At 33.5% G+C, this 27685-nt stretch overlaps 3 protein-coding genes across 3 annotated transcripts in view; all 3 read right to left on the bottom strand.

Annotated features, from left to right (window-relative positions):
* Positions 1–4586: 4586 nt before the first annotated feature.
* LOC139512199 (potassium voltage-gated channel subfamily A member 7-like) lies at positions 4587–7279 on the bottom strand. The gene has a single exon (XM_071299616.1). It carries the CDS (start codon positions 6927–6929, stop codon positions 5487–5489), a length of 1443 nt encoding a protein of 480 aa, XP_071155717.1. The 5' UTR covers positions 6930–7279; the 3' UTR covers positions 4587–5486.
* A 5139-nt stretch (positions 7280–12418) lies between these two features.
* Positions 12419–13024, bottom strand: LOC139513508 (uncharacterized). The gene has a single exon (XM_071302134.1). The coding sequence runs from the start codon at positions 13022–13024 to the stop codon at positions 12419–12421; it is 606 nt and encodes a 201-aa protein (XP_071158235.1).
* Positions 13025–21696: 8672 nt separating this feature from the next.
* LOC139513401 (uncharacterized) overlaps positions 21697–27685 on the bottom strand; it is a 34852-nt gene continuing 28863 nt past the window's right edge. The window contains exons 20-23 of the mRNA XM_071301872.1: positions 26217–27368; positions 25223–25783; positions 23357–23662; positions 21697–22882 (exon numbers count right to left, since the gene is read on the bottom strand). Coding sequence (XP_071157973.1) covers positions 22563–22882; positions 23357–23662; positions 25223–25783; positions 26217–27368 — 2339 coding nt within the window. The 3' untranslated portion in view covers positions 21697–22562. The remainder of the gene's footprint in view (positions 22883–23356; positions 23663–25222; positions 25784–26216; positions 27369–27685) is intronic.

Here is a 27685-nt window from a genome sequence, read left to right as displayed (position 1 = left end):
GATTGCAATTAAATATTTGACACATAATAGGTTTCTGACACAGAATAACTGTAGTCAAAGAACTTTGAGTTGGTTATAGGATTAGAATTTAAATTCAATTTTCTGTGTTCGTGCAATACACTATGCTGTTACGAATTAACCCCCCCCCCCAAAAAAAAATTAAATAATTGTTTATTGCCCTTTTTTTTGCTTTTGTGCAATACATTATGCTGTTGTGAATTGACCCCCTAACAGCACCTGTATTGTTGACTGGGGTTATTGTTCGCGAAAATGAGATGTATTATATTGGCACAAATGTAATATGGTTTGTGGCACAATGAAAGAGGTTTTTTTTTTTTTGCGAAAATGTAATGTCAATTGGCACAAAAGCATAAAACTGCTGGCCAATCTTACTACGTTTACCTATCACAACTCGTTTGCTATGGCCGTGTCTGTAAGGATGTTATAGATTTCAATGAGCGAAATCTACATAGTAGATACCTGGCGAAAAATTAAGCAATTGATCTCGTTACCAACAATAAATTTAAACTTTTACCTTCCGCAATTTTTCCATGTCTACAAAGATTTTGTTTGGAAGCTTGTCCGCACCTGTATAATTATTTTGTTAAACGGGATATCAGAACGGTGATGTCGTTTATAGATCCCGTAAAATTAAATACGATCCACTTATAGTTTGGCATTGCATAAGTTCAAGCGTAACTCTGATTGCATATTATCTCTTTACATTGAAACCGTTGGCTGTGCTCTGATTGATACTTAAATCTGGGAAAACATTATTTATGTATATGTTGTTTTAAGCTTTAAACTAGCTTTCAGTAACTGCGAGTGCTCTTGTGTCGCCGATATATGTTTAGTGCTTTTATGTAGATAATTTTGTACTTCGTACCGATCTTTTTAGCAATATGCAACGGATTTTTACATTTTCTTCTTTTGTCGTGCTATACTAACACCACTGTAACAGGTTAGAGGAGAGTTGACCGCTCACAAACATGTTTGAAACTATCATATTCTTTATGGACCTGTCCCGAGTCAGGCTGTCACTCATTGGAGGTTCATATCTGGTTCATATCTGTGATATATGTTTTTTTTTGTGAATTGTATTATTATAGATTAAAGTTGGCAGTTTAGAAGATACTTAAATCGTAAGGCATAGAGAAATTATAAAGTAGTAAATGATTATCTCTACTTCGGTTGTTCTACCACTTAATATCTTAAGACTTTATCAAACTTCACCAGTGTCTGAGCAGAAAGTTGATAAACCAGGGTTATGTCAAAGAGCGCCTCCTCCTTTTTCTAAACAAGATCATCGGATGATACCAAGACCTTGTTGATAAATATTCCGTATCAACTTCACAAATGATTCATGATGGTCTTGGAGTACTGACGTTGCTTATCATCTTGATTACAGGTTATAGTGTTCTTTTTAATTGTCTTCGTATATTTCTTACCTTTATTAAGTCCATTTTTGTAATATACGTTTGGTGTGGCTCGGTATTTATACATCCCGCCTTGTGTTATTGTGCTATGGTCATCTTTTGTAGTCTTGTATTTTTATTTTTGCGTAAGTTCTTTGTCTAGAGTGTCTATATGCATTTTGTTTTAATTTGTTGAAATAATTATTTATTTGTATGGTGATTGTGATTATAAAACAAGGTTGATTGCTGATTTTTGACAAGTTTGTTTTGCTATCATATTGTTGTCAATATGAATTATTGGAATTCTGCGATGCGACTTTCATACAAGTGAGAGGTTTAGCTAGCTATAAAACCAGGTTTAATCCACCCTTTTCTTTATGAGGAAATGCATGTAAACAGTCAGAAATATGACAGTTGTTTGTCATTCGTTTCATGCGTTTGAGCTTTTAATTTTCCATTTGATAAAGAACTTTCCGTTTTGAATTTTTATTGGAGTTCGGTATTTTTTTGTACATATACTTTTAAAGGAACGTATGGAGAACATTCCTGCAGCCAAATTATTGACACCCTTTAAGAGGGCGAAAGATACCATAAATCGAAAATAAACTGACAACGCCATGGCTAAAAATGAAAAAGACAAACAGACAAATAATAGTACACAATAAACAACATAGAAAACTAAAGACTGAGCAACACAAACCCCACCAAAAACTGGGGGTGATCTCATGTGCTCTGGAAGAGTAAGCAGACCCTGGTCCGTATGTGGCACCCGTCGTGTTGCTCATGTTATTACAAATCCGTTAAATAGTCTAATTCTGTAACCTGTACTCATAAAGGTAAAATAAAGTATAAAATTTCTTTTGACTTTCAATACTGATTACTTATATTTTGCCATTGCACAATGTCATGCGTTTTTCACAGACTGTTTACGACTTATACACACTACAAATAAGTTGGATTTGAGTAATTGCTACTTTAGCCTAGGAGAACATTATTTATTTACAAGTTGCAATTCGCTTTTAACCTATTTTCAGTAACGGCAAGTATACTCTTATAATGGTGTTTTTTGTTCTTTGAATACATTTTACTTCTTTTTATGAGTCGTACCGATCTTTGGAGTTAATTAATACCTGGATACAGGGAATACTGAGCGTTCACAAACATGTTTAACCCTGTTACATGCTTAATGTACATGTACCAAATAAAGGCAACCGTAGTATACCGCTGTTCGAAACTCATGAATCGATAGAGAATCAAAACAAATCCGGGTTACAAACCAAAACTGAGGGAAACGCATCAAATATTAGAGGAGAACAACGACACAACATTAAAATGTAACACACACAGAAACGAACTATAATATAACAATGGCCATTTTTCTGACTTGGTACAGGACATTTGAAGAAGAAAAAATGGTGGGTTAAACCTCGTTTTGTGGCATGCCAAACCTCCCGCTTTTATGGCAATGTTAAATATAACATTTAAATGACAACATTACATGTTAAAATAGATATAGGAAGATGTGGTGTGAGTGCCAATGAGACAACTCTCCATACAAATAACAATTTAAAAAGTAAACCATTATAGGTTAAAGTACGGCCTTCAACACGGAGCTTTGGCTCACACCGAACAACAAGCTATAAAGGGCCCCAAAATTACTAGTGTAAAACCATTCAAACGGGAAAACCAACGGTCTAATCTATATAAACAAAACGAGAAACGAGAAACACGTATATATTACATAAACAAACGACAACTACTGTACATCAGATTCCTGACTTAGGACAGGTGCAAACATTTAGACTACAATTATACAAATAAATGGGAGAACTTATAGAGTGGGGCGCTCATATTCGCCGTGGACACAATTTCGCCGTTTTATGAATTTGAGGTGTTAAAACTTCAAAGGTTGGTTGAAATGGAAGAAATATGCCGGGAAATTATATTTTTATAAAAAATATGATTATTTTTGAAAATGAGACTAAATTTCGGCATTTACCGCAAAGGACCGAAAAACGGACAACGATTTTCAGTCAATTTCCTGAATGAAAAAAACGATTCAAAAGAAGTATTTCTTAGTAATTCTTTGACTGGTTGCCCTATACTTCAGTTTTTTACACCTTTCAAATGTCTGCTATTTATCTATTATAATGAAATTTATTTGATAAATATTGTTCAAAGCTGCAGTTATTTGGTTTAAATTAGATGTGTAAAAACGGCGAATATGTGTCCCCCGTTGACAAAACATTCGGAAATTTCAAACACTCTTTAAACACTTCAGATGATTTTTCTAAAACAAACACGTTTTAAAGCTAAGAATATTTTGCATGTGAAGTTATCTTCATATAGAACTATCAGTATACTTCAAAAACATAAAGACCTGAACATAAACCGAAGAAAACATGGAAAGATATGGCGAAAATGAGCACCCCACTCTAGGACAGAGAAACACACGAATAATAGCTAACAAAAGGTACCAGGTTTAAAATTTAATACGCCAGACGGTCTTTTCGTCCACACAACTTCAAGACTAACCAGTGACACTCGGATGAAAAAAGTTCGAAAGTCAGGAGCTTGTAGTTCAGTGGTTTTCGTTGTTTTACGTCTGTCATATTTGTTTTCGTGAATTTCATTGTAAAAAATCAGGCCGTTAGTTTTCTGATTTGACGTTTTTCACATCATTTCATGTCAGAGCGTTTTATAATTGACTATGCAGTATGGCTTTTCTCATTTTTGAAGGCTGTATGTATGGTTACCTCAGATGGTTACCTGTAATTACTTCAATCCCCCTTTTGGCAATAATCGGGAACTTGCATGACATAATTTACACTGTGGAGTAAAGGAGAACACCCCTGGCTTTATATAAATTCCTCGGTGAGATGGGTATATAATTCACTTTTTCTACAGTCATTAGATTTTTTGAACCATCTGAGTGAACATTCAGTCAATGCTGTCATTATCTTATTGGACTATCTTGACACATTTTGAATTTTTTACGTTTTTTTTTTTTTATCAAAATCTTACGAAAACTTTTTAAATTCGACTGTTGACTGTCCACACGGTTACTAGGTATAAACCTGTGTTGTAAGCCAAATTTTGCCGTACCTTTGTTGATAAAGCAAATAACACGGAAGGGAAATTTAAAATAGCACAAAGAGACGAAAATAATTATAAAACTTTAACCTGCAAATTTATTTAATACTAATTGGTAAATCACATTCGAGCGACATTGTAGTTTTCAATGACATTTGTAATATATATCATTTCGACATACTTCAAATCCACACATTTTCTTTTATCCAAATGTAAGTATAAAACATGTGCAGCTATAGTTATAAAAAGTTTTTCATCTGACGATAAAAATGACAATTGTCCTAAATATAATATATTGTAAAATTGCCAGAAGTGTTTAAATAATGTGTTTATCTGAAATCTTAAATGAAAATACACGAGACTCATTCATAACTTAAACAAATATAAATTTGATGAGTTTTTCTTTTTACAATTCGTGTGAAATGAAATGTACATTTCCATTTACGTCAGCACTTTAGCAGTACAAGTCATTATGTATGTATGTAATAATTAAAGCACAAAAATAAGACGACATTATACTGGTATTATACAAAGTTTTGACAAGGAAAACCTTTATTACTACTTAAATATCATTTAGCAAATAATGCCGAACAATAGTAACCATGCGTGTGACGTAATGTTTTTGAAACTTTCGCTACGAATAACAGGATTAGAATAATGTTGAAGTAAACTAATTATAACAAAATAATCCGTAAAAATTAAAATGGTAATACAGCTAAGTTTAATATACTGAAATATTAATCTTGCATAATGAATTCCTGATCAAACATGAATTAAGATAAGTTTGATGCTGGTGAATTATCTATTTTGATTTTATTCTCATGCATATTAAAGTTTCCTTATTTTGATTTTACTTTCTTATATATAAATGTTTTCGTCCAGTTTTCACTCGTCAAAATAAACAATAGATGAATTTCAAAATAAGCATTCAAATAAATTATACCATTTTAAGTGTATATATTGACAGACATTCAAATTTCAAAAGCCACCTCTACCAGTTGATGCGCGGTAATAGTTACTAAAATTTGTAACAATAACAGGAACTGGCAATGCAATTGACAGCAATCCACATAAAACTGCCAACGTGCCGATAATCTTTCCAAAAATGCCAACCGGATACATATCTCCGTACCCGACAGTTGTCATGGTAACGACTGCCCACCAAAACGATCCCGGAATGCTAGTAAAGTGCGTGTTTTCTTGAGATAGTTCCGCATAGAAAATAGCACCTGAAAATATAACAATTCCTATTCCGAGGAAAAGAACGAACATCATTAGTTCTTGTACACTGTCTCTTAAAGTTTTTCCTAGAAGTTGGAGTCCTTCAGAATGCTTGCTCAATTTCAGTATCCTTGCAACTCTTAGAACCCTAAGAACTGATATAGCACCAGTTTTTGACGATCCCTCACATTCTCCAGTTATAAACAGCATGGCTAACGATACAACAAACGGCATAATTGAAACTATATCAATCCAGTTGACGAAATTCTTTATAAAAAGTACTTTAGAAGGACAACTGATGACTCTAAATATTAACTCTATAATGAACCACGACATGCATGTTGCTTCTATGATAAAAAGAGGCTGCACAAAGACAGGAACCTCTTTACGAGAGGTTACATTTCCAGGATGAATCTGTGTTACATTTGTACACCCCATATTTGCATACTGAGGTAAAGTTTCCACACAAAAATTGACAACAGAAACAACTATAAAAATGACGGATAACAATGCAAAAATTTTAGCAAGTATTGAGCTCGTTGGGTATTCAAAAAGTTCCCAGATCTTTCTTTGAAGAGGATTCTTTGGCATTATTTCATGTCCAGTATCTTCAATTAAAAATCCTTCAGATTCCTTATAAGCAGTAATAACAGTGGCCCCAAGCTCGAAAAACTGCAACTCGGTTAGAAAAACATCAGTTGGAACTTCAATAGGTCTTAAAAGCCTACCGCCACTTTGATAAAAATACAATATAGCGGGGAAACTTGGTCGATGTCGATCAAAGAAAAATTCCTTCCGCTTAGTATCCCAGTAATATTCTCTTTTAAACTTATCTCCAAGAAGAGTGTTCGGAAGTCTATTGAGTGTCCGCAGTTGTGTTTCAAACTTTAGACCACTGACATTGATAATAATCCTTTCGCATTCTTCTTGTTTGCAATTATGACCATCCGTTAAACTGGTAGTTTCCAGGAACTCTGGCTTTTCTATCAAACAAACGGATTCATGGTCAGAATCAGGCTCACATCTTTCAGGAATAAGTTCGGACCGTTTGGAATCACATGATGCGTTCCGGCGATGTTTTCGCAAAAAATGTGGCGAATGTGGCGAATGGTGATGGTAGTCCGGCGAAAGATACCCATCTCGCCCTACTGCAATTGAACCCCTATGCTGATGTGTTTGTGTTTGGCTGATCACGTGCATTGCTAAACAAATTCTTCTTCTTCTTCCGGTAAGCGGCCACCGTCAACTGGTTGACTATTCTTCCACAATTACAACTGTTGTATCTAATTCTCCCCTAAACGAATAAGAAGGTATATAAATGTATATCACTGTATAATAAACTGTATCTTCGACGTCACGTTCACATAATAAATACTCCTTTATCCATTCATAGATGTCATTAAAAATGTATACACCAAAATTGAAGAACTTCAACTTATAATCATTGAATTCGGTATAAAAAGACTCTGAGTATTTCTATTTTGATAATAGTCCTATTGAACACCCGTTTAAAATTTGGCAATGACTGTTTGTCTTCATGTAATTTATTTCGCTGGCGGGTTTTAAATGGTTTTAAGTACACATATTTCTATACAGGGGAAATTAAGTAACCAATTCAAAAGTATGTTACGCGTATATTATATACCTTTAAATATTCATTCTCCTGGATTAAGGTTTAACTGGATTATTTAACAGTAAAATGGATTATAAATTTATATTTTACTATATGACGATTTCGTATGACCTTAAAAAAAAGCAAAAAAGTATTCTTATAGAGGAATTTGCCAAAATTAAATAACACCGTTATGTATTAAATATCAAGTTAAAATTTATCGTGAAATTATAAAATGTATATATATCATATGTTTCAACTACCGGGCAAAGTTGACCTTAGATGAATTTAAATTTTACTTTTTCCATTTTTTTTGGTATTTATTATATAGCTCTGTAACGGTTCTTGATATCATTGTTAAATATTCGGTTTTAAGCGTTCTTGCTGAAGGTTAATTCAGAAAAGCCATATGACGAATTGTTATTTTCTTTTTGAACTCCGGACAAACTATGAAGGTTTGGATGGAGAGTCCTTTTTGAATTATTTAATTATTCTATGTAATTTTCCCTTTTTTTAGTAACTTTTCCCCTTTATTTTCTATTCTTTATATTATGTTAGCGTTCCAGTATTCTCTATTCTTGATATGTTATTCTATTATTATTTATTTTTTTTATATAATTTTTATAATTTTTTTCTCTCTATTCCAAATTTAATTTTGTAACCATTCATTCTTCATTCTGCTATTGCTCTCTGTTATGTACTAGTATATACAAATGTATACTCTATCCAGACACTCAGCTATTCAGAACATTATCAAGCAAAAAAAAACTTTAATATTTTAATTCTTTTTCTCATGTAGAACATTCCTTTATTATATAATTCAAAACACGGATACTGTTTGAATGTTGATTTCTCAAAAAAATTAAATCATATACACTTGAATCAGATTTAGAAAATCATAAGTAGGGTAAACAATAGACCGTCAATAGAAAATTTAAGAGATTTGTGTTTGCCTTTGAAACTGTACATTGACTTTATGATTCTGTATACAAAATTCGTGTTAATAAGTCATGTTTTCTGTTTCAAACGTAGAACTCAATTGTTATGTGTATATATATCTATATATCAGGGATGTTTGACAACTCTGCAATATCAGAAATTATGGTATGAGGAGAATCAAACAATCTTGGTCAATAAAAAATCAATTGAATTTCTAATTATCAAGAGTTAAGATAATTATAACGATTTGAAGTATACTTTGAAATGCACGTTCAAATACAATATAAAAAGTTTATCACGGGTTTTAGAAAAATTATGTAAATTCATAAATGTGAAAGTCAGTCCTCCAAGTTAATTTCATTGTATTGTTCACACATACTTGTTATAAGTTTACCTTATAGTTATATTTATGTATGTTCTCTAAAACTATGTAATTGTAATTTTATGAGAAATAAAGTATTCGCATTCGTAAAGTATTCGTACACATTCTTATGAGTTGCGTACACAAAATGTATCTTAGCTCGCCGGATTACTAACTATAATTGCCTAGCATTACATATGTGATTAACTAGAAACTGACAAAAAGTGCTAATGATAAGATATAGATTTTATATAGAAAGTGACAAACGGATTAAAAGTACATAATGTTAATTCATGTAACAAGCACATACATGTGAATCGAAACCTATTAGATTAAGTGGCTGAACTTGACAAAAATGTCCGAATGATAAAAGTTAAAGAGTCCACAGAAAAGTTACTTTTATTATTTAACATAAGAAATACATGAACAATTATCGCTGTCACACATGCACCACTCTTTTATTCTCTAAGTAAAATTGAGAATGGAAATGGGGAATGTGTCAAAGAGACAACAACCCGACCATAGAGCAGACAACAGTCGAAGGCCACCAATGGGTCTTCAATGCAGCGAGAAACTCCCGCACCCAGAGGAGTCCTTCAGCTGGCCCCTAAACAAATATATGTTACTAGTTCAGGGATCAATGCAGCGAGAAACTCGCACACCCGAAGGTGCGTATTATTATTTGCACCAAGATGTTGTACAATGAGTTGGATACCCTGCGTTTATCATGCTTTCTAATAACAGATGATAAAATCGCTGAAAGACCCCCCCCCCCTCCTAAATTGTTGAAAACTATCATCCTGCATTGACACTGATATCTTGGTCACCAATTCGGGCTAATGACCTCAACATTTCCTTTTTCAATCTTGCCTTATTTCTTGTATTTAAATGACATTTTCTTTTTTTGGATAGACAAATAAAATTGAGAAAGGAAATGGAGAATGTGTCAAAGCGACAACAACCCGACCATAGAGCAGACAACAGTCGAAGGCCACCAATGGTTCTTCAATGTAGCGAGAATTCCCGCACCCGTAGGTGTCCTTCAGCTGGCCCCTAACAATATGTATACTAGTACAGTGATAATGGACGTCAAACTAAACTCCGAATTATACACAAGAAACTAAAATTAAAAATCATACAAGACTAACAAAGGCCAGAGGCTCCTGACTTGGGACAGGCGCAAAATTGCGGCGGGGTTAAACATGTTTATGAGATCTCAACCCTCCCCCTATACCTCTAGCCAATATAGAAAAGTAAACGCATAACAATACGCACATTAAAATTCAGTTCAAGAGAAGTCCGAGTCCGATGTCAAAAGATGTAACAAAAGAAAATTAATAAAATGACAATAATACATAAATGACAACAGACTACTAGCAGTTAACTGACATGCCAGCTCCAGACCTCAATTAAACTGATTGAAAGATTATGTCTTCATCATATGAATATCAGACACAATCCCTCCCGTTAGGAGTTTAGTATCATACTATCATAAAATATATGAGAAGAACATAACCCGTGTCATGCCAATAACTGTTTAAAAAAAAAATGTGTTTAGTTCCGATGCAAAGACCCTATAAGTGAATCAATATTAAAGTCAAAATATGCATTCTTTAATGACCTGACAACAGTATCGTAACTATATCCCTTCTTAATAAGTCTGTTTAAAGGTTTTGTAAGCTTTTGAGGTGCTTTTGTTGGGAAAATGTGGTTGATTACATAGGAAATCACTCTAGCATAACTGTAGCGAGCCTCCTCTTATGGCATTCATTCAGTGACACCCCGACCCCATTATAAAAAAATCTGGCTCCGCCACTGAACCCTGCCTAACATGATATATCTGTTTAATCACACCGAATATCAACAGAGATGGTTAAGTTTACAAACGTTAGATATTTAATTCCACCATTCTAGTGTTAAAAGGGCATACGATACAGTTACAGGGGAGGTAATGACGTTGATAACGTAAATTGTTATTTTCGCAACGTCAAACTACGACTTATCGGGAAAAGATTCAGTTTTCGACTGATTTTTATCATTCAAACTTATTGAACTTGAAAACGAGTTCATGGACCCCTCTTTTTCAAAATGCCATTTGGTTTGATTACGCAAGAAGATTATTTGTGCCAATTTTCATGAAAACGTAAATAGTGCCTTTTTTTAAATTTGATAAATATACAGCAAAAAATAATTTTTTTTTCTACATTCATGAACATTTGATGAATATGAGTTATTTCTGAATAAAAAATGTATAAATTGAGGATACTTATAAAATACAGAAATTACAAATTATTTAACGAAAAACAATTTGTGTTTATCTTTTAAAACAAAAAAGTTATGTCTTTCTTTCGAAAGGGAAAATACGGCCACAAATCCGAATTTTGAGCAAATATACAAAATTTTGACATTTTACGCAAAAAATAGCATATGAAGGTGTATTTTTTATTACATATTTGGATTCATTTTTTTTTAAAGAATTCTGCCCTTCTCCTCTCAGTTCTAATGACTGTTTTAAAAAGTTTTTTTAATACATTATACAGGAGTTTAGCTTGCCATTCACTTTTTATTCTTGGGTCCGAGACATAAAATAACGAGAAGGTAAAATAAAATTTAAATAGATAATTCCTTTTGTTAATTTACATTGAAGGAGGAAGTGTTTTTCACCCTCCATCATGCAAGTGGCATATTTTCATATTCTATCCTTTCTAGGATAAATCACAGGTCTTTTCCTATTTCTTATCCATGGTCACGACTTCTCAACAATATGAAGCATTTTCTTGAAGTAAAGTAATTGGAAGCGGAAAAAAAACTCCAATACATGTAAGGCTATGAACTAATCAAAACCTAAGATATATGCATATTCGTTGCTCTCTATTGAACTTATGGACACTTTGACTTGTCTAATGTTTCCAAATTTGTTTTTCGCAATTTGTTTCGTTATAATATATGAAGTTAGTTTTCTCAATTGACCTGTTCAAGTTCATTTTTTTCATGTTGATATGTTTATCATAGTTTAGACTGTAAGGTTGTCTTTAATTGCTTACATCCATTTCATTTGAACTTTGTCGGAAAGTTGTTTCATTTGCAATCCTTTTTTAGCTCACCTGGCCCCAAGGGCCAAGTGAGCTTTTCTCACCACTTGGCGTCCGTCGTCCGTCGTCGTCGTTCGTCGCCGTTAACTTTTACAAAAATGTTCTCCTCTGAAACTAGTACTGGGCCAAATTTAACGAAACTTGGCCACAATCATCATTGGGGTATCTAGTTTAAAAATTGTGTCCGGTGACCCTCCAAACAAACCAAGATGGCCCCCATGGCTAAAAATAGAACATAGGAGTAAAATGTATATTTTGGCTTATAACTCTGAAACCAAAGCATTGAGAGCAAATCTGATATGGGGTAAAATTGTTTAATAAGTCAAGATATATCTGCCCTGAAATTTTCAGATGAATCTGACAATGGGTTGTGTGGTTGCTGCCCCTGAATTGGTAATTTTAAGGAAATTTTGTCCGTTTTCGTTATCTTGAAAATTATTATAGATAGAGATAAACTGTAAACAGCATTATCTGTATCTGTATCGTTACGTCGAAGGTACCAATACTGGCTTTTACTCGACGGGAGAGAGAGCGCATATTGTCGGCGTTGGAGAGCTGTTTTCAAGCTCTCAACTGATTTGGCGCACACTATTTCTTCTTCCAGTTGGGTCCAGTGAATCACAGTCTTGACAAAGAATGAGTTCTTTTAAAATTGCTCAGTTTTACAGTTTGTAGTTTCAATTGCCTATGAATTGTTTTTTACTGAGTTGCTCACTATGTTTGTGTTTTCAAAGTCTACAAAGCGTGTCGGTTTGATTGTCCTTTTGGTTTTGTTTTTTACCAAAAATTCGTCAGGTTTGATAGCTGGGACCAAACCATCAACCACTTTGTACAGAAATACCAGTCTTTGGCTTGTTCTTCTGGACTGTAGGTGTTCAAGTTCCAGTACTGTTGGCATTTTGGTGACCGATCCTTCTTCTCTTGATTTATAATCCCCTATGATGAATCGAGCTGCTCTTTGGATTCTTTCTAATTGGTTGATGTTGTTTGATGTATAAGGGTCCCATACAATTGCCCCATATTCCATCGTAGATCTCACCAATGAAATGTATGCTGTTTTCTTGCAGTCTTTTGGGCAGAATCTTAGATTGCGTCTAAGAAAGCCTAGTGTAGAATTTGCTTTCTTAGTTACATTTGAAATGTGGGTGGTCCATTTCAGATCGTCCGATATCTGTAGTCCTAGGTATGGATTGTGTTTGACCTGTTGGAGTATGTGTCCATCAAGGGTATAGAACTTCTGGCTTTTGTTCTTAATGCTCAGGATGTAACATTTCTTTGCATTGAAGCGCATACCCCAGTCTTTGACCCATTTTTATAGGCTAACCAGATCTTGTTGTAACAGTGTGTGGTCCCGTTGTGTTTTTATATTTCTGTATAGCAGACAATCATCAGCAAAAAGTTGATTTAACTGAGTCCGGGAGATCATTAATATGACAGAGGAAGAGAAGGGGGCCGAGTACGGTTCCTTGTGGCACTCCTGAATCCACTGTAGCTTCTTCAGATTCCTCTCCGACAATGACAACCTTCATCCTTCTCTGAGTTAGAAACATTTCTATCCATTTATTCAGTGGTCCTCTCACACCATATTCATCTAGTTTGTGCAGGAGTTTGTTGTGTGGAACTGTGTCAAATGCTTTGAAAAATCCAGGATAGCAACATCAATTTGGTTACCAGCATCTAGTGATTTCATGAAGTCGTGCAGTGTGACTAGTAGCTGTGTTTCATACGAGTATCCGGATCTGAATCCATGGTTGAATGATTTTAGTACCCGGTGTTTGTCTAAATGGTTTAGTATGTGCTTACAGAAGATATGTTCAAGTATTTATACACGGCACAGATGTTGGTGATACCGGTCTATAATTTTCTGGTGCATGTTTGTCTCCTTTTTTAAAGACGCTCGATATGTTAGCGTTTAACCAGTCTCTTGGCAGTTCTCCAGTATTTATTGACTTTTGGTGTATTATTGAGAGTCCTGGTGCAAGTTGTTTTGAGCACTCTTTGAGGATTCTATTAGGTATACCGTCTGGTCCTGAAGCTTTTGATGGATTCAGTTGCCTGAGTAGTTTTTCGACTCCTTCATGTTTTATTTCGAGGAATGGGATTGAGTTCTTTATGTGCTTTGTTGTTTTCGGCAGTGTTTTGTCGTTGTCCCTTGTGAACACTGATTTGAATTGTTGTATCAGTAGTTCTGCCTTCCCTTTACTACCATTCACTAGTTGCCCATTGCTTTTCAAAGGTGATACTCCAATGTTGTCTTGTTTCCTAGATTTTATGTATTTCCAAAAAGGTTTTGGATTGTTGTTTTCTAGTCCCTCCATTATGGTGTTGTTGATGTATTCCCATTCAGCCTTTCGGACTTGTCTTTTGCATTCTTTTTGAAAGTGCCTGTAGTTTGACCAGTTCTTTGTTCTCTTTGCTTGTTGGTATAGCCTGGTTTTCTTTTTGAACATTTTCCTAATTTTGTGATTTATCCAGGGTAAGCTTGTTTTAGAGCGGATGAGTTTTGATGGTATGTTCTTGTCCAAATTAACGTATAGTTCGTATTTAAATGTGTCCCATAATTCTTGTACTGTGGTGTTGTTTTGGTTCATATCCCTGATTTTGTTGGAAATGTATCCAGTTCTTCATGGAGATCTTCCCATTTTGCTTTCGAGTAAATGTAGCATTTACGTGGCCATTTACTCTGGTAGTGTGGTTTTGTATCACAGTCTGTTATGATCATGTCATGGTCAGATATTCCTGGAGCATTTGTTGATGTTTTGATGAGTGATGGGTTGGTGGTTAACACTATGTCCAGTAGATTTTCACCTCTAGTTGGTGTTTCATGGATCTGAGTGATCGAGTGAGACATTAGGACTTCCATAAGGGCTTTTTGTATTTCTTTATCTTGTGCGTTTGGGTTTATTGACATTGTGTTCCAATCAATATCTGGACAGCATTAATGTTCAGCAAAGTAAGATCTTCAAATAAGTCAACATGATCAAAATGGTCAGTTGACCCGTAAAGGAGTTATTGTCCTTAATAGTCATTTTTTACCAATTTTTTGTAAATTTTTGTAATCTTATACAAAAATCTTCTCTGAAACTACTGGACCAAATTTAACCAAACTTAGCCACAATCATTATTATGGTATCTAGTTTAAAAAATGTGTGCGGTGACCCGGACAACCAATCAAGATAGACGCCATGGCTAAAAATAGAACATAGGGGTAAAATGTAGATTTTGGCTTATAACTCTGAAACCTAAGCATTTAAAGCAAATCTTACAAGGAGTTAACTTGTTTATCTAGTAAATATCTATCTGCCCTGAAATTTTCAGATGAATTGGACAACTGGTTGTTGGGTTGCTGCCCTCCAATTGGTATTTTTTAAAGAAATTTAGCCGTTTTTGGTTATTATCTTGAATACTATTATAGATAGAGATAATCTGTAATAAGCAATAATGTTCAGCAAATGAAGATCTACAAATAAGTCAGCATGACCAAAATGGTCAGTTGACCCCTTAAGGAGTTATTGCCCTTTATAGTCAATTTTTAACAATTTTCATTAATTTGGTAAATTTTTAAAAGTTTTTACAAAATGTTTTCCTCTGTAACTTAAGGGCCAAGTTCATTACAGATAGAGAAAATTGTAAGTTGCAAGAATGATCCGTAAAGTGTGATCTACAAACACATCACCATCACCAAAACACAATTTTGTCATGAATCCATCTGTTTCCTTTGTTTAATATGCACATAGACCAAGGTGAGCGACACAGGCTCTTAAGAGCCTCTAGTTTTATATACACTAGATATCACTGGAATCAGAATGTTCTCTAGTTTATAATAAAATAAAAATAAAGTGTACTTTTGATATATTTAAAAAAAATCAATCCTAAGAACATGGGTGGGGGGAGGGAAGTCTAATTTGAACATAAAAAAAAACCTGAAATCAGGCCATGTGCATACCCATGAAGACATGATACCTGCACATTTCACATAATCAAAACTGTACATGCAATTTAAAGGTTTTTACCTGGCCTTTCAAAAAAATCTTGTTTCAGGGTACAGTCTCTCCTGCTCCGAAAAGAGCTACAGTGGCTGAAAATAAGTTTTCCATTTTCACTGCCAAAAAAAAACCCAGGATGTTTACAGTTGTGTCTCCCCTAAAACATGTATATTTAATACAATTTCTTAATGATTTTAATCATTCAACCTGTTTTAATTGAAAGTTAATTATTGTAACTAATATTTACAATCAAATACAAAAAACATGATACTTTTTCACCAATTAAGTATATAAAGGGATTTCCACCATGGCTATTTTTAGTCGGGGAATAACCCCTAGTTTTATAAACGAAATAGTTTATAGCACCCCTAGACTCTCTCTCTCTCCTCTCCTCTCTTCTCTCTCTCTCTCCCCTCTCCTCTCTCCCCTTTCTCTTCCCCCCCCCCTCTCTCTCTCTCACAGACACAAAGTCACACTGTTACAGATTGAGAGAAAGTAAAAAAGAGTGTGAGAGAGAAAGTAAGAAAGAGTGTGCAAGAGATAAGTGTGAAACATAGACCATGTAGACAGTGAGAAAAAATTGAAAAATTCAAAGAGAGTCTTAAAGAATAAAGAGAATGAATGAAGATAGAAAGAGATCTGTTCCTAAATAATTTCTTCGAAGCCAGAAGAAATTACACCTTGTAAAGCAGTAACAGGTTCTCCTCCGTCGGCGCTGTAAATTATAACAGTCCATTGGCGAGAACACCACTGCCTACCAGAATTTTGGAAGAATTGACGCCGTAACCTTCAGTTCCCGTCATTAGGTCAGAGCGCACCCCTACACATTGAAATGAATCCTTTTATCTAAATAAGAATATAATGCAATTTTCGGTGTTTTTTATTTCTGAGTCTTGCAATTTAACTTTTGGGAAGGAACTCGTTGATATGTTAATTGTATTTTGTATATAAATAGTTTATCACTCTTTTGAATTTATAAGTTTAATAGAGTAAAAAATGTTTTGTTTTTCAAATATTTTAAAATAATTCAAATGAACATGATAATGGGTGGTAACTTCAGTTTTTAAATATTTGTACTACAAATAAAATATAACACGTGTTTTCCAGTCTATTCAAGTGAGATAATTGAATAATTAACACAAAACACAAACAACACTCACTTTTAAATTACCTAACTATATAAAAATGAGGAGATGTGGTTTAAATACCTATGAAATAACTATTCGCCAAAGTGCAAATGAAGTGGATGTAAACAGTTTACTATATCATGTCAAAGGGATTTTATTAGAATTACTAGAACACTTCCGTGATATCGCGGGTCCGTGACTGAATTAAAGTACATGTATATAACTATGCGTAAGACATAAACGATATAACGCAAATCAAAATGTGTTATCAGTGTACAAGCGGACAGTGACACAAAACGGAAGTTGCTGATCTGTCCGACGGCGATCGGCTCGTTGTTTTTCAAAAAAATATAGAATATCAACACAAAGTGTCCCATAATGGATTGTTCAGCAGCTCAAGGTAAGTGAATAACTACAATGATGTATTTTTGACCATTTAAAGCTTATTTTATGCTTTTAGCATCAACCGTCTTTTTAAAATAACTCCTGATCATGAAGAGGGGTCAAAATTTTGCGATTTTTCGAGTCATAAATCTTAACAAAACTCCGAAAATTCAAACATTTTCAAGATTTTTAATCGATACATAGTTGAATAATCATATTCCGCATACAGACACAAAAGTTTGGTTCATTTTTTTTTATTATATTGTCACAATTGAATCTTTTCTATTCAAAGTGTACTGTCCGCCTCGTTGCCACCGTATGTTTTCATACTGTCCGATTCGTTGGTCATATTCATGATCGATATCTTAAGCAAAAGTAAGATTGAAACATGCAATTTATCCACATTTAAACTTTATTCAACACAGATACTGTCTATGATTATATATGGAAAATATTTATAGATTATATATTCAGCTTGGATCTCGTGTCAATTAAAGGGGGACATTGGTCACTTTTCCAGAACCTTTACTCATGTCTGCTGCTCGTATTCATCGTTTGCGGACCTTGTGAAAGCGTTTTTGAGTTATTGTTCGAAGTGTGGACGACGGACAGACAGACAGACATACAGACAGACAGACGGACGGACGGACGGACGGATGGACTGACGGACGGACAGATAGACGGACGGACGGACAGACGGATAACGGTACGGCGTATACAAATGCTTACATGCTACAACCAAGTTCAACACAGCAAATATAAAAGAATAGTCTTTAAAAAAAAACACCATTAAACACTGGCGAACAATATTCCCTTATACAATGTTTCGTTGATTTTCAAAGTATTTTCAAACAGGAAATAGGTGAATGGCAAATTAACGACAGTGTAAAATTTGTTTTTAAACAGTATGTTACCGGCCCCTGTGTTAGCATGCAGATTTGAAAATAACTTACACGCTACAACTCACAAAATTAATCACAAGGTCCACATTTAATGTAAAATAATTCTTGTTTAAAGATGATCAGAAAACTTTGGTAATATACCAAAGTATTTCGTATGGTTTGACGGACGGACGGACGGACGGACGGAGTGAATGACGAAGTATAGCGGTTACGAGACTTTCTTTCACTTCGATGACGCAGGTTACAATCAAGATATAGATTTAGATATGGTCATAAAAGATTTACTTAAAGCATATGACCAATAAGAGGCGGATCCAGATTTTATAAAAATAAAAGGGGTCCCACTAATGTTTGCATCAAGAATGGAGGAGCGGACACAAAACAAGTTGACCCGCAATCTCTGTAAATTTTAAATGAAATTAAAACCGATAAGGATGGCCTGGGGGCCCACGCCCGTTTTTGTTCAGCTTATGCCATGTTGGTATACGGCGTGTAATGTTTAGAACATAATAATATTTGATAACTTCATTGATTTATATTTGATCAATCGTTCAGCATAATTATCAAAGCATTTATATATATTTTTATCACACATTTTGAACTGATATGTATGCTTTTGCATGGTCAGATAAAGCAGGAAGTTAAAGTTGGCTATTTTCCAATATCCATATCAGCCCCCGAAAATCCATATCAGCCCCTGAAAATTGATATCAGCCCTTGAAATCGATATCAGCCTTTGAAAATCGATATCAGCCCTTGAGAATCGATATTAGCTTTTGAAAATCCATATCAGCCCCAGTAAACTTGGAAATATGTGATAAATAGATCATGACATGTCATTTTACATATCGGCCCTGGTTTCAGCCTTCGACCCATATCAAGCCCTCGGGCTAAAGCCCTCTGGCTTGATATGGAAGTCTAGGGCTGATACCAGGGTCGATATGGAAAATGCCATGTAATAATTTAAAATTATCGTGTCCTTTTCTTCACAGACATTTCAAAAGGAAAATACGCTCTTACTTTGCATCCGTGATCAGACTTTAACATTTCGATCATAATGTATACTATAACATAGATGTAATCGTAGGTACATGGGGACGGGTATTTTTTGCCCCATATTTTCCATATTTGTTAATTTCACTGATATTCGTGTTTTTTAAACTTACAAAAATATAATTCAGGAGCGGATCCAGAAATTGTTAAGAGAGAATTCATACCCAGATGAAAGATTAAAAAAAAAGTAACTAGGGTTCCCAACCCCGGACCCCCGACCGCCTGGATCCGCAACTGCCTAAGCGATTACAAATACATGTATTAAGTAACGTGAATGTATTCATATTAATTTATTTAATCGATGATTTGTACATATAAGAATTGAATAATAACTCATACAGAATAAATGCAAGTTATGATAAAAAATTTAACAAGAAAGGCTTCACCGCATACTTCATGTTAAATGTGTGTATATAAGTATTCTTACCTCTACTAAGGCAATAGGAAAACAAACTCATGGACCATTCAAGTACACCGTAACTTTTCAATTGATTCTTTTTGACTTGAATTCCAAGCCATGAGATTTGTTTGATTATTGGTGAAATAAGACGCAAACTGGGTGTAAAAAACTATTGTTTTGATTTTCTGTGTCAAACGTTTATAAATATAAAAAAGAAGATTTGGTGTAATTGCCAATGAGACAACTCTAAACAAGAGAACAAATTAAATGACACAGAAATGAACAACTATAGGTCACCGTACGGCCTTCAACAATGAGCAAAGCCCATACCGCATAGTCAGCTATAAAAGGCCTAGAAATAACTTTTGTTGCATGGTTGTATTTTTCATGAAAAGTTATTACCCCTATTTATGTTTTTAAGTGATAAAAATAACAATGTTCCACATGAATGTATGAATAAATATACCATAAAAATCACCTACGTGCCCCATTTTCCTAAAACAAACTAGAGAAACGTATATTAAATTTTCATGTGCATGCATTAACAATGCTTTTTATATGTAATAATCAGTAACATTTTATAAATGTTGATATTTCCTAGGAAATCGGTCATGAATGTGGATAAATTGCATGTTTCAATCTTACTTTTGCTTAAGATATCGATCATGAATATGACCAACGAATCGGACAGTATGAAAACATACGGTGGCAACGAGGCGGACAGTACACTTTGAATAGAAAAGATTCAATTGTGACAATATAATAAAAAAAAATGAACCAAACTTTTGTGTCTGTATGCGGAATATGATTATTCAACTATGTATCGATTAAAAATCTTGAAAATGTTTGAATTTTCGGAGTTTTGTTAAGATTTATGACTCGAAAAATCGCAAAATTTTGACCCCTCTTCATGATCAGGAGTTATTTTAAAAAGACGGTTGATGCTAAAAGCATAAAATAAGCTTTAAATGGTCAAAAATACATCATTGTAGTTATTCACTTACCTTGAGCTGCTGAACAATCCATTATGGGACACTTTGTGTTGATATTCTATATTTTTTTGAAAAACAACGAGCCGATCGCCGTCGGACAGATCAGCAACTTCCGTTTTGTGTCACTGTCCGCTTGTACACTGTGATACAGATGAAAACAGCATCAAAAAATGTTCATGAAAAACCTAAACGATGGATATCAGCTGTTATTGAAATAAGTTGAAATTTTAATGGAATCCTTTGTGCCTCATGACGCAACTTTTGTTTAATTTTCGTGGTTTTCAATTTTAGTACTACAGGGCTGTAGTACTTGACTTTATATTTTGAAAGAATGGAAATTCCTGAAAAAAACGTGTTACAAATTAGAGAGCCACCAAATGTATAGTTTCATATCCACAATCAACCTAATAAGGTAATAAAGTATCTGATTATCTTTTTGGAACCACAATGCATTATTACCATCGGTAATTAAAATGATCTCATCTCAGTTTCATTACTTCGCAGTCACAATCAGAAGAAGACATTTGGTAGAAAAAACTAGAGATATTCGCATTTATTTTGTAAATACTAATTAGAATAGAAAACCAAATTCGATCCTTCAACTGTATTCTTATCCCACCTTGAATGGTAACACAAATATAGCAATAGTGTTGTATCGTAATCTGAGCTCAATAAGCATACATGTATAGTTGTAGATGTTCCTGATGTTTTAGTGTTCATAGTGTACTGCAAGTAACTTCTCATTGTGAGCTCTGTAGAGTTTGACAATAAACCAAGTGCATATACATATGCCTAGAAGCAAGAAACAACCTAAGACAAAACTCTATAAAGATGACCAAGTGTGTGCACAGCTCAAAAATGATACCATATAATCTACTATAAGGCCTAACAGTTACTGAGTACTGTATAGACTCTGCTTAGTATCATCCTATGCATTGACATATACCCCATATTTGCAAGGGAGTGCAGCTTCTCATATACCAATTTCTACATTTACATGTATGGATAGTTTAACGACGGATCTTACCACTAGTTTAGTAATAAGAAAAGTGATGTCGAATTACTATTCTGATTCTCTAATTATATCGCTCCCTAATGTAATAATTAGACAAAACTAAAGTAGTTAATAATTTCTATTAATAAAACACATAATATCAAAATATTTACATACACAATAAATCACTCAAAATTACTCTAGTCAAAAAGATCATACTATATTACATAACTTCTTAATACAAAATAACTAAAAACTTATACTTGATTTGGGTTTGGGGCAGACACAGCATTTTCTAAATTACTGACATACTTAAACTCGGTGTAGCAGCTATTGGAAAGCTTTTAGAGCATAAGAGTAGGTGTTTACTCACTGTAGCTTAGGCTACAAGATCCGGAATAACAATGTCAGTAATGCACATGGAAGTAATGCTCAACTCGGTGTAGTTAGCTACAAGAGCCGGAAGACAAGTGTGCTACAAGAGCCGGAAGAGCATTACTTCAAATTGATGTGGATGAAGATAGCAAAACTGCTAGACAATTTTAATAGCCCATTCAAATATTAATGTACATGTACTGTACATGGAAACAAATGAAAACTACAGAATTCAGACGGATTCATTTGAAAGCGATTATTCATATACAAACAACATATCCTATATGGGCAAATATCGGTACCTGTCTCAAAAAGTTGAAATGATAATGAACATTTTCGATATTGTTTATTTGGCATTATAAGCAATTAATTAAAAGACGATTTTACATAAAATGATAACTTGCATTTCTTCACGATTTCGAATTTCGCGCTTTTGCTGTTGAAAAGACATCAGGATTCAACACTTCAAAAGGGATGCGCGCAATTGCGTTTCAAACAAAACTTATCCAAACTTGAAGTAAAATTTATCTTGATTTATTACATAAAACTAATTCTAATGTACAATTGCTTTAAATGTCTTTAGAATGTAATTTTTATTTACTTCATCCGATTAAACTTAGAACTGACCTCCATTAACTATAAGCCTTGCATGTGTACTGATTTGTGTTCCTGCATCATTGGTCCCTTGACAAAAATAGTCCTGTTCATCATCCTCCACAATACTTTTGATAGTTAAATGCGGAAGAGTAGCAGAATTTACTATATTATATTTGCTTCCAATAGATATTGTTGTCAATGTGCCGCCTGTGGTGAGTCTCTTTAACCAAGACCATGATGTAGCCTGGGGAATACCAGTTATAGTACACTCAATCGTGTACGAGATGTCTCCGTAAATAGCAGTGCCATTTGACGGATTTACTGATATTGTTAGGTGCTCTAAAAAATAAAAAGAATATGTAAAACTTTCACTGGAATTCACTTTAAAATAAATTCAGGACTCAGCACAATAAAAAAAAATGTTTAAAATTTGCAGTTTTATTTTTCTCATAAAATTTGGTAAACGACTTCAAAAGTCTTAATACTCCTGAAATTTATCTGGATTTTTCAACCTGTTATAATCATTGAAAAATGTTTCTATCGAAACTTCTTTGGTTGTTTCTATCGGAATTTCTTTGGAAACCAGAATCTTGAATCATCATTTTTGTATCTTTATATTGAAAGATAAAAATGATCACTTTATGTAAGTCATAATTTCTCTTTCTGACATGATGTGTAATGGTAAAACGATAAAAGGGACAAACAAACCAAATAGATTGAGATTTCTGAAATGAGTTCAAAGTAAAATACCGTTTTTCTCGTCATATGAATTTGATATAGCACTTTACATTGACATTTCTTATATATACTCACGAATGAATCTAAGAACTGAAGATGAGCTGTTGCTTGTTCCAACAGCATTTGTAACAAAACATTCATATGTACCACCATCAGACAATTGAAAATCTAGTACCGTTAAGGAAGGATTCCGAATGGTGCCACCGGAATATTCATCTGCATTGCTTATGTTTAAGGAATTTGACTTATTAGAACCAGTTGGTGTGAACAACCATGTAATGGACGTAGCTGTCGGTATTCCAGTTACATTACATGTGATTAACTGAGATTGTCCCTCAAGGACATCAACATAAGCTGGGGAAATAGTAACATTCAGTAAATCTGAAAAGATAATGGAGAGTGTTATTAAGATACCAACACGAATTAATCAAAAGACAATTTCACATTTTAATGACCTTTACTTCTCCAAAATTTTGGCTTTGACACTTCTGTTGTTGAAAAGACCCTACGTGTCAACTCTTCAAAAGAAAGCATGTAATTGCATTTAAAAATTTGCAGTAAAGTGTATCTTAATTATTCATATAGAAGTGATTGTGTATGCAATTCTTGTATTTATTTGTAATGAGAAACTGTACAATAACATCTAAGTAATATATGGTGTCTCACATTAATTTATTTTTCTATCAATTGGATTTGACTTTGATATGGTTTTGATTATAACAGAAAGTTAAAATGTGTACCGATTTTTTTATAATACCTATCATTCTGTTCATTTTGCACACATTGTTACCAATGTAATTGAATTCTATACGAAGTGAGAGGTAAAGCTATTTATACAACTATGTTTACTAATCAGTTTTCTTAAATGGAGGTGACAGTTGCTTTGCATGTATTTTAATGGATTTGAGTGTATGATTAGCCATTTAAGAAAGAAATTTCATTTTTTAATTACCCCTTACATACACAGAAAGAGTTCCATAAAATCTTACTTGAGGAATACTAAAAAAAAATCATGATTTAAAATTCCTATGGAGATTTGCATTGAGAAGGGAGATAGCTCTGCAAAAAAGGCAGAAAATATCAATAAAAATTGATACAAAATTATAACTTTACCGCTTCAATTCTACGGAATATATTTATCCTTGATATCTAAGGCGTCTTTAGAGTATACCAAACAACTATTAAGGTGTTTTCATATCTTTTATTAAACTACAATCTAAATTTTGTAATTCATTAGTTGACCTTCAATTGAATTTTTCAACATGTCAAGGTAAAGAATCTCAAACTTAATAAAAATATTAAAGCATATATTCTTCTTTTTATGGTTTAAAGTTTCCTTTAACAAGGTAGATGCTGAACAAATATACTGGACAGATATAAACAATACCAAATTTCATATTTTTTTAGGTGGTTACCTAGCCACAAATTGGCCTTCTCTTTAAAGAAAAATGCACTAAAAAATTTAAAATTTTAATATATTTCGGTTTGTACATTTCATGAGCAGAAGATTATATAATATAGTCAAATATTTCCAACAAAAAAAAGACTCAATTTTTCGGACTTATCTCCCCTTGCAATGTTAATTTGAATTTGAAATTAAAAATGCTGTAATTGAGTTTTCTTCAAGTTAGATTTTATGAGATTTTTCTCTGTGAATATTTAGGGCTTAATGCTATAGATTAGAACTAAAACATTTTCTGTTGCAATTAGTTTGAGGTTAAAACTTAGTTTGACTCGACTATCGGCTCAAGTTTAAAATTGTTCTGTTTTAAAAGAAGCTTGTTGTGTTGAAAAGACTCAGGCGTTGTTCCAGCTACTTATTTTGAAATATTTGAAGCAATAATTTCATTTACAGATGCCATTTATTGGGATGCACATTTCTTCGAGTCGTGACGATAAAATTGATTTTACTGTTAGCACGGATCGCTTGAAAACAAGTACCTTTTTCTGTTGTTGTTGATGTTGTTGTTGATTTGGCTTGCAAGTCGTTATCTGTTAAAGTTGTTTGCATCTCCCATACATTTTCCATTTCTGTTACGGATTCATTCAAATTCTGTCGAGTTAATGCAGCTTTGGTTATGCTTTTGGGTGTAGTAATAGTTCTTTCAGCTTCTACTGTAGTGTTATCTAGAAAACCAAGTTTTCTGATTGCAGTTGTGTCAGTCGGTTCCTTCGTTGACACATCGTTAACATTCTGTGTCGATACGAAAGGATTTACGATTGCTGTCTTTTGAGGAGAGACACTCGATGTCTTAAATTCGTTTGTGATTGGCTTTGATATGGTTGGAGTGTTTACAATATTTTGATTTATTGTACATATATTGGTATTGCAATCTTCAAATATTATATCCTTATCAAGTCCGGTACAATTTTTGCCACCATGCACAGGTCGAGATTTCGTACAATTTCTATACCGGATTCTCTCTCTCGTACCTCCACCACAGCTTCGGCTACAATGAGTCCATTCTGACCATGATTTTAATGATGACCACTCGCTATCTACTATAAATAATGATCAAAGTCATATTACAAAGACTTCTGACGTTCGAGCATACCTATAATATTTACACATGTTAAAAGCTGTAAGAAAAAAACCAAATTTTCCGTTAGCTACAATTTTAGAATAATAGAGCTTTGAAAAGTGCTTGTTATTCAATTTTCGAATATCATTTAATGAGATGAATTTAAAAAAAAGTACACAACATGTATTCCATCCTTAATTAGAGCAACTGTTATAATTTTCCTTAACAAAATTAATATTATTTGATGAAGGAGTTAACGAAATGTTCCGTTTCCCATATGTCACAAGCTCCATTAAAAAAAATCATGATTTCAAAGTGAACACATTCTGAATACAAAAATGCAATCTGTTTTTGAAAAGGAATAAGTAATACAAAATAAATCCAAACTAGACAAGGGTACTTTTTCAATATACCTGATTCTGATACATCTTGGGGGATTGTAAACATATGTAGCGTAGACGATCTAGTTCTCTGTTTTGTATGGTCTATGATAAGAGAATATGGTGTTGTGTTAATTTTTGAGGCTGCGTCTATACCAGACATATCTGTCGTTGTACTCAATGTTATATTATTTGTTTTAAATGTTGACCTAGCATTAAGCTGAACCTTTTCTTTTGAACTTATCGTGGTTTCACCTAGAGTGTTTGAGGTGAAGTTATAATTTGTAATCCTAACCGAATCATTTGTTATTTCATATTGGTTTTTCTGGTTTTCATCTAGATTGACAGAGGTAGCAACAATAGTTTCTATTCGTTGGTTCTCTGTCGGTAAATTAAAACTGTGTGTTGCATTTTCGTGTCCTTTTGTATTTTTTTCCACTGGAGATTTTCTATTGACAAGAGTCGTTTTTGTTGTTATTAACTCAGTTAGAGCTCCTTCAGATGTTAAAGACGTTTGTTGAGTTGAAAAACTATTTGACTGTTGGGTCGTAGTTGCTTCTAATGTTTGATCCTCATTTATGTTTGAAAAATTTCCAGTAGTATTTTTTGCTTGAGATGTCGAGTACTTGGTTGAGTGTTCTTGTAGAATGCTTGTTACAGGGGTAAATGGCGATAACGTGTCATTCACTGTAACATTATCTTCTTTTGAGGTCGATTCTGCTTCCTGTTTTTCTGTAACTGATTTAGTCAAATTAGATGGGGTTGTTCCTACAAGTTTTGTTCTGGATGTGGTTGTGATTGCAGTGTTTCTAAAAACGTCAAATTCTCTTGTAGTAATTTTGTCTGTTGTTGCTTTTGTAGACATTTCTTGATCATATTGATTCGTTAATCTGTCTTTTGATGTGAATGGATTTGCTATCGTAGTTTTTTGAAGAACGATTTCAGATGTTTTTAAGTCGTTAGATATTCGCTTTGGAACAGATGCTGTGTTTACATCAGTATATGCCTTATTGGATACATAGTTCTGTGTGGCCTGAGTGGAACTTGAATTTGGAATACTCTCTTTTGATTTCACCGAATTATCTGGTTTTCCGAGTAACGACTGTCTTTGTGTTACTTGTTTGCGTATCACTAATAAAACATTTTGATTTTTCGACTGATTTGGTTTTGTCTCTGTATCACATGCTATAAGAAATAAAAAGGTTATTGAATAACAAAAATGCAATTGACTATTACATTTTTTGCAGTGAATGAACATTCCTGGGTTTATAAGAATTAAAAATACATTTAATATAAATATATATGATGCGTCCGATACACTTTTCTTTAAATAACTTAAAAAAGAAAAAAATATTTTTATTTACTTAATGCTATTAAACTGATTGAGACAACATTTTCTTTACAATTGGATATGTATGCATAAAAACTTTTCATATGGTTTAACATAAATGGATGAGGACCATTTATTACAATATTGTCTTTGAAGACAGAGCTGATTGTCA

The sequence above is a fragment of the Mytilus edulis genome, chromosome 1 (genome assembly GCF_963676685.1).
Source record: "Mytilus edulis chromosome 1, xbMytEdul2.2, whole genome shotgun sequence".
In the NCBI taxonomy this organism is placed as follows: Eukaryota; Metazoa; Mollusca; class Bivalvia; order Mytilida; family Mytilidae; genus Mytilus; species Mytilus edulis.
The sequence above is the reverse complement of the archived record's forward strand: the minus strand, read 5'-3'. Positions and strand labels throughout refer to the sequence as shown.